The sequence below is a fragment of the Camellia sinensis genome, chromosome 3 (genome assembly GCF_055761805.1).
Source record: "Camellia sinensis isolate YWXY chromosome 3, ASM5576180v1, whole genome shotgun sequence".
NCBI classification, from domain to species: Eukaryota; Viridiplantae; Streptophyta; class Magnoliopsida; order Ericales; family Theaceae; genus Camellia; species Camellia sinensis.
Genome location: NC_138963.1, coordinates 39,400,631 through 39,409,310, shown reverse-complemented (window position 1 = coordinate 39,409,310; position 8,680 = coordinate 39,400,631). Strand labels below are relative to the sequence as shown.

General features: G+C 37.5%; 1 protein-coding gene across 1 annotated transcript; it reads right to left on the bottom strand.

Moving 5' to 3' along the window:
* Positions 1-5,689: 5,689 nt before the first annotated feature.
* LOC145821439 (uncharacterized) lies at positions 5,690-7,313 on the bottom strand. Its single transcript, XM_082917961.1, has 5 exons — positions 7,224-7,313; positions 7,039-7,140; positions 6,782-6,931; positions 6,411-6,616; positions 5,690-6,188 (listed from the first exon to the last, which is right to left on the bottom strand). The coding sequence occupies exons 1-5, from the start codon at positions 7,311-7,313 to the stop codon at positions 5,690-5,692; spliced, it is 1,047 nt and encodes a 348-aa protein (XP_082774087.1).
* Between the last annotated feature and the right edge of the window lie 1,367 nt (positions 7,314-8,680).

Here is an 8,680-nt window from a genome sequence, read left to right as displayed (position 1 = left end):
AGGAACATTGGCAAGCAGTCAAAAGAATATTCAGATATTTAAAAGGCACTAAGAATTTGAAATTATATTTTGGTTTGTGTGATCTAGACATAAAAAGATACACTGACGCTGATTTTGTGGGAGATGTAGATGATAGAAAATCTACTAGTAGTCATGTTTTCTTGTTTGGTAGAACAACAGTTTCTTGGTTAAGTAAGAAATAGAGTTGTGTTGTAAAGTGCACTATGGAAGCTGAATACATAGCTTGCAGCACAGCCGTGAGTAATGCGGTCTGGATAAAACAATTTGTTGACAGTTTATAATTAGGTGTACCTACCAGACCGGTCAATATATTTTGTGACAATCAGTCCGCCATCTCATTAATAAAAAGTGGAGCGAATATCTCTAAGGAAAAACATATTGATGTAAGTTACCACTATATTCAGGACATAGTGGAGAGGGTGAAATTAAAGTCAATTATATATGAGTTGTGGCCGACCTTATGACCAAAGGGTTGCTTCTGGAAAAATTCAGAGAACATGTAGCTAATATGGGATTGAAAAATGCCTAGCTAGGTGGTTTAGCTACTTATATAAGAGCATAGTCGGATGACTCTGGGGACGCCTAGATAACCGATGCCTTGCGACTCTATCTTGCATGGAAACATGTATTTGGTCAGGTAATAAGATAGAGGAACCGATAAGGTACGGACATTATAGTTAGCATGAGATATAAAGTCCATGATATGCAATGTGCTGACTAGATGATGTTGTCTGCTTGATTAGCAAAAAGTCGTTGATAAGGTGTGTTAAGGAAAACCTTAAGGAATGGGTCTTAGAGGAAGTACTTAATAAAAATTTCGACGCAGGTTGACACATAAGGAATATGTGCGGTTAAAGTTGTCAACGGTGATTGGGTATAAACTATGAACCCAACACTGAAAATTGATGCCGTTCATTTGAAATATAGTGAATTCAAGCCATCTGGAGTGTGTTGTCAGTGAGAGAGTACATTCGTATTGGTGCGATCAGATTGGTGGCAAAAACGTGCGCACGTATGGCCAAGTCACAATTAGATGTCGATCTATGAAGTAATTTCATAGATGAAAGTTGGCGTGAGGCGCAATTTTGGTACCAAGGTAAACATGCCCAACTCAAGTTTTATCACCAATATTATAATGTGATCAAGTGGGAGATGAAGGTATGAGAGGTGATCACACCATAATATGGTGGACCCTCTCACACCAAATCAAAGCTTTATGTGGTGATTCAATCTTCCCGCGGGAAGAAGTAACTGGAAGTAGGAAGTTTGAAATTTGAATGAAGAGTCACAATGTTTGGAAACATGGTGACCATTGAGTTTGATTTCAATAGGTTGTAACCATTGATTAACAGCCACCATAGGTTATAAATATATGGACAATACATAGGTTCACTACACTTGAATGTCTCTCTGTTTTTCCTCTTTCAAATTGTATTCTTCTGCGTGATAAGCATCCTCACGGGAACTTCGATCCATTGCCATTGTTAAGACAATCTTACACATGTAGCTATTGTGAATGATTTCCGAGGCGGATATGCCTTTCGATTATTAAGTAGAATAACACAAAGTGAGGTATAAGCCCCCACATTGTTTTATTTTCTAAAGAGGATATATGAGACTTTCGATTATTTATTTAAGTAGAATGACACAACAAAGTTAGGTATAATCAATAATATAGGATATATGAGACTTTTTAGTATTTAAGTAGAATAACACAAAGTTAGATATAATAACATAACCAACTTAGTCTAAAGAGAAAGAGGGACACCTACCCTCTATAGGAGACATGAAGACTTTTAGTATTATTCTAAATAAATAATTTATTATTATTAGTATTGTTGGCACCATAAATAAATAATTTATTATTATTAGTATAATTATTGATAAATTGCAGGACACCTGGTACTTTTCTACTTATTTGGAAGTTATGAATCATTAAACACATATGAAAAGATGATGGAGAATACAGAGGATCATTGAGCATGAATTGGAGGTTAAAGGAAGTTATGGAGACATAAAGATGAAGTGGAAGATCATAGAGTGTGAAGTGTGGGAAATCGAAGAATGTGGTAGTTATTAGGTAGTTTTTTTTTCTTACAAATGTTTGCCTATAAATAGCCATTCATGGCTGCATTGTAAGGGGGTCAAATAAAAGACAATTGATTTCTAGTTTTTCTTGTCATTTATATTTTCTGCACTTTATTTTCAACACTTCATTTTCGAAGCATAGGAGTAGAGGTAATTTTATGCACTTCATTTTCAAAACATAGGAGTATAGGTAATTAATTGTTACTTTGATTATTTACTCAATCACCCCGATTGTTCACTCAATTATCTTTCTCTGTCTCCTCCATTCTTCTTTTAATTTTTCTTTTCTTTACACTTGGCAATTTTAAAGTCCTGTTCATTGAGCCAAAAGAATCGTCAACACAATTGCTTGATAATTGGCTTGAATTTAATCTGTAATGATTTTTCAATCCTTGCTGGCACGCTCGCATTTATGATATTTTCCTTTGTAATAAAAATAAGCCAACAATTATTATACCTAACTTTGTGTTATTCTACTTAAATACTGAAAAGTCTCCTATATCATATATTATTAATTATACCTAACTTTGTTGTGTTATTCTACTTAAATAAAGAACTGAAAAGTCTCCTATATCCTCTTTAGAACATAAAACAATGTGGGGGTTTATACCTCAATTTGTGTTATTATACTTAATAACAGAAAGGCATATCCACCTAGGAAATCATTCCCAACAGCCGGATGCTCCCTACATTGTATAGTAAGGCTTCTATATCAACATTAGGGGGTAGGATCTCAACATCGTGAACTACTAAATCGACTCCTCTTGTGGCAAACAAATAGCCTTTTTGCTTTCTAGGCCCGGGCTAATTCTTTGTCAAGAACCAATTCAATTCTTTCTTTAGTTGATCAATTCCTTTAAAGGATCTACTATGGAAAGAATTCAAATAAGAGTGATACCGATTGAGCATGTTGACTATCATCAAGCATACCAGCTTCATCGTGGACTATTTCCATTACAACCCAACAAAAAAATAGGGGTTCTAGTGGGACAGAACAAATGATGTTGAGCCAAGAGCACCTTTATTCCTATATAAAATGGTGGATGTAAGAATCCACAATGGATCGTGTCCTTCAAGTCACACATTGCTTTCTACCACATCGTTTCAAACGAAGTTTTACCACAACATTTCTTTAATTTGTAGCCAGGGAATTAACTTCTATGAAATGAAAGTTTCGCGGGAATTGTCTTGATCGTCGAATATCATTAAGAAATAAATAGAAAGAAGTGTTATTGAACGATTCCCTGTAATTCTTCCCAATAGGGAATGAGTAAAGAATCAAGGTACAAGTCTCGATCTATACGAAACGCACTGATTTTTTTGTGTTTCTTTTGGTTTCTTTGATAGTAGAAAAGCCTTACTCTATAAGGGCGCTAGCACTTGACTAATAGAATATCAAAGGGGCCTGAAAAATGTAATAGGCTTCTACTCTAGGGTCACTTGTAAGCTCAATCATTTGTAAGCTCAACCACAAAGGGTTGGTGAGAAACCAAACCCAGCAAGAAAAAAAAATCCCCAATAAAACAAACCTCAATCTACCATCCGTTGGGATCAACCAATGACCAAACACCCCTTTGAATTTTGAAACTCCGCCCAACAACCATTAGTAACAGCTACCAGGCATAAAAAAACTCAAAAAAATAGAAACAGCCAACAACCACCCACCAGCGACAGCAAAATCAACTGAGCAGAATGAAAAAACCTCGGAAAAACAGAAACACACTAGCAGCAAAAGTAGCAAGAAAATCAGCAATAACAAACAAACCAACAGCAAAACAACATCTTAGTAGGATCTGCAAAACCAACACAACAAAGTAGAAATGACCAATAGCCACCCCACTAGTAACAACAAATGAACCGAACAGAGCAAAAACCCAGCTGAAACATAACACAATAGCCGCAAAATCAGCAAAAATCAGCAAAATCAGCAACCAATACACATAGCAGTAGAAAAAACAACAGCACCTCCACCTTCAACTCATGAAATCCCAAGACAACTCTGGACTTGTTGAAAGTTGAAGACAACATCATTCACTGAGAATGAGGCACCACTGATATGGGACCTCAGCCATATTGCCACTCTCACCTTGATATACTCACACAAATTATGAAAATTGAGCTGAACCGCCTGAAAAACACATTCATTCCTATACCTTCACACAGACCACAATATTGCTACAGGTAAAGCCTTCCAAACCTGATTAAATTTCTTCTTAAACTTCCAACCCAACCACCCAATTAACATATCTTCAATGGAACTGGGCATAGCCCACTGAAAACCCCACCAAGAAGCAATAGCAAACCATATGTGCCAAACAAAAGGACAATGAAGCAAAATATGATCAACTGATTTAGTTGCCTCATGAAAAAAAATGCAATTCAGAACATCAATACCCTCAAAAATTCCAAACCTATGTAACAGTTCTTTTGTTTTCAGTTTTCCTCTCCAGGTTAACCAAGAGAAGAATTTGGCTTTTAGTGGAGAGAAATTATTCCATATTAGTTCAAATGATCTATAAATAGGGCCATCATTCACCAAACCCCAATCATAAACAAAATGGGCCTTGAAGCCACCTGTCTGAGTAGGCTTCCAAACCAAACAATCAACTGAATCAGTTCGTAAAATAGGGACAACCCTTAAAGTAGTGGTTAATCTAGCCAACTCATCTTCTTCCCAAGCCCGAAGTGCTCTTCTGAAATTGAAGGTCCACCTAGATTGATTAGATCTTCTAGCTATTTGCAAACTGAAAGACAACTCTTTGTCTTTAACCAATTGGAACAATCTTAGAAATTAGCTTAAAAGATTTGTTGAACCCGACCAAGGATCTCTCCAAAAACTAACTCTATCTCTATTCCCTATTAAAATTTCCACATTATCCTTGTATAAATGAAAAAGTATGCCATTCCTTTGAGCCACTGATAATATGTCTTCCCATATCTTAGATGTAGACCCATTAGTAGCCATCACGGGGAACCACCTTCCCCTTATAGAACCATACTTCCCACAAATAACTAGCTTCCACGGAGAATCATCCTTCTCACCATACCTCCACCACCATTTCAATAGCAAACTATCATTGGCTGATATGATATTCTTGATCTCCAGACCCCCTTGTTTCATACTCATATACACCTTTGACCAGCTAACTAAATAGAGCTTCCTATTATGCTCTAAATCACTCTATAAGAATTATGATTGAATCCTATTAATCTCTTTTACAACACCCTCCGGCATTTTAAAAAGAAATATATAATACACAAGTAAAGCAGACAAGATAGACTTGATGACAGTAATTCTACTAGCAAATGACAAAACTCTTATCTTCAACCCAGATAACGTATTCTTGAATTTCTCCATAACTAGTCTCCAAGTCAACCTCCTGCTAGGACTAGCCCCTGAAGGTAGCCCTAGATACTTCAATGGTAGCTTTTGACTTGAACAATTCAATTTTGCAGCAAACTCCTCGACCACCACATCAGCCACACCCACTCCACACACAACGTTTTTATAAAAATTAATCCTAAGACCTGAGATTACTTCAAAACACCTAAGGATTCTTTTGACAGCCATAATTTCAATTCAATCAGCCTCACAGAAAATCACTGTATCATCAGCAAATTGCAAATGAGATATATTCAACCCATTAGCACCTACTGATATACCTTTAAATAGACCCAACTTCTTAGCTCTTGATATGAGAATATTTAGTCCCTCAACAACAACATTAAACAAGAATGGAGATAATGGATCACTTTGCCTTAAACCTTTTTGAGGGCAAAACTCAGGTGATGGTGACCTATTGAGAAGAACTGAAACTCTTGTAGAAGAAATGCAACCCTTCATCCACTTGGTCCAAGTAGAACCAAAACCAAAATTTTCCAACATTTGAAAGAGAGAGTTCCAGTTTACAGTTCTGTAAGCTTTTTCAAAATCAAGCTTAAGGATCAGCCCCTTTCTATTGAACTTCTTCCACCAGTCCACAATCTTATTTGCTATAAGAACTCCATCTATAATATTCCTCCCACTTAGGATAGCTGATTGAACTCTATGAATAATTCTTGGCAATACTAATTTAAACCTGCAGGCCAGCACTTTAGACAACACTTTATAGATGGAACTAATAAGGCTGATAGGTGTAAAATCTGTAATTGATTAATGACTATCAACTTTGGGAACTAGGGTCACAAAGGAGCAATTAATTCCATTACCCAATACAACATTATCATGGAACTCTTTCATAAAGTCCATGATATCACCCTTTATGAACTTCCAACCCTTTTGAATGCAAGTCAGGTTAAACCTATCTGGACCTGGCGCTTTATTTCCATCGCATTCCTTTATTGCATCCCAAACCTCTGCTTCTGAGAAATCCTCCACCATACAATTCTGAAGCTGGCCTTGATCAATGCATCTAAACTCACCCCATAGTCCTGGCCTAATTTTCCAACCTTTAGTGAATAACTCTTTAAAGTGAACCCACACTGCCTTTTTCATCTCCACAGGATCCTCATACAAAATACCATTAATCTTAAGAGAATCAATAAGATTCCTGCTTTGCCTTCTAGATGCCATTATGTGAAAGAACCTGGTGTTTTTATCCTCTTTTAAGGCCCAATTGAATCTCGATTTTTGTAACCAGATCCACTCTCTCCTTTTTCTAAGCTTTCATACTTTATCTCTAACTTCAATTATTTTTCTAACTTTAGCTTTTAAAAGATCTCTTTCTTCAGCAATGAGATCCCATGAATGTAAGTCTGCTTCAGCTGCTTTGAGCTTGGACTCCACATAACCAAATACCTCCACATTCCAAATTCTCAAAGCCTATTTAAGTAATCTTAGTTTGACCATAATTCTGAAACTAGCCTATCCCACCACTTGTGAACCAACCCAAGCCTTTTAACTTCTTTGATAAAGTTGGGATGTGACACCCAAGCATTTAAAAATTTAAATGGCTTGGGACCCCAATCCCTCTCATCTTCCTTCAATAAGATTGGGCAATGATCAGACAAGGTTCTAGGAAGGCCCCATAACTTAAAGCAAAACCATTCAAACCACTCCAGATTTAAGAGAAACCTATCAATTCTATTCTAGCATACTCCTGACTGCAAATTACTCCAGGTATATGTCCTTCCACACATAGGATTCCACACATAGGAACATCAACCAATTCAAGATTATTTGAAAACTCATTGAACTTCTGCATCCCTCTATCACATTTCACATAACAAGGTTTTGGAAAGGATGCTTTTAAATTAGCTAAGACCATCCAAAGATGACTTCTATCTCTACTGTCATTAAGAGAAATCCTCCCTTAAACACCAAGGTTTTGGAAAGGATGCTTTTAAATTAGCTAAGACCATCCAAAGATGACTTCTATCTCTACTATCATTAGGGGCCTAGACGTTGCCAATGACACAATCAAGCCTATGATAAACCAAACCTGATAGCAAAATGAAATTTCTGGAACCGCAACAATCGTTAATCTAAAAAACACCAGGCTTCCACAAGCACAACAAACCCCTTGCACTTCCTTCTGTATCAACCCCTATATACCCCAGATCATCTTCTAGCCAGAGAGATCTAACAAAATTCTCATCAAAACTTGACTTCTTCGTTTCTTGAATCAAAACCATATCCACCCTTTTTTCCTTTATAAAATTTCTAAGACTCCTTCTTTTCTTAGGCTTACCCAAGCCTCTAACATTCCAAGAGAGCACTTTTATTGTGAAACTACTTAATCCCCAAATCTCCTCAGGTACATGCTTAAGCACCACCACGAATCCTTTTTTTGCTAATCTTTCCTCATCTTGATTCTCCATCTCCATAATTTTGCAAATAACACTTTCTTCATCATTCCCAAATTTAATACCCAGACCTTTTCCCATTTTAACGATTGCTTTAGCTTCATGTCGGCTCAAAATTTGCCTATACGCACCACTACTAACTGACATGGAAGAAGAAATAGCAGATGTCGCCGCTCTAACAATTGTTCCTCGTTGAAATCTTTTGCAAAACTGAGTTGTGCCTCTTAATTTCTTTTTCCTTCTTAGCTTTGACCCCTTTCCTTTACTAGTGGAAGCTTGATCAACTTTCTGACCCTTGCCTCTCTTCTCCAGAAATAATCGCTCCCCATTTAAACCAACAAGTGCCACAAAACCATTCTGCCCTGTAGCTGTTCTTGTAACTGGTGCTTTCTCAAGAATTGAGATGTTGGGCCCTATCATGACCTCTTTCCCTTTATCAGGTCTACTATGAATTGGATGGTCAAAACCAGGGACAACATGGGCTTCAAGGAGAACATTTGATTGGGCTTCAGCCACTGGGTTATGTGTAGACACTAGGAATGGCAACGGGGCGGGGCGGGGCCGGGGATCACCCTCCCCGTCCCCGATCCCCGATGGTAGAAACTTCCCCGTCCCCGGCCCCGATCCCCGACGGGGAACCCACTACCGCCCCCACCCCCGCCCCCTAACGGGGATCGGGTTTCCTCGACCCCGAAAATCCCCGCCAACACAAAAAAAAAAAAGCTCCAGAAAATGAATTCATCAACAACAACGACAACATCAACAG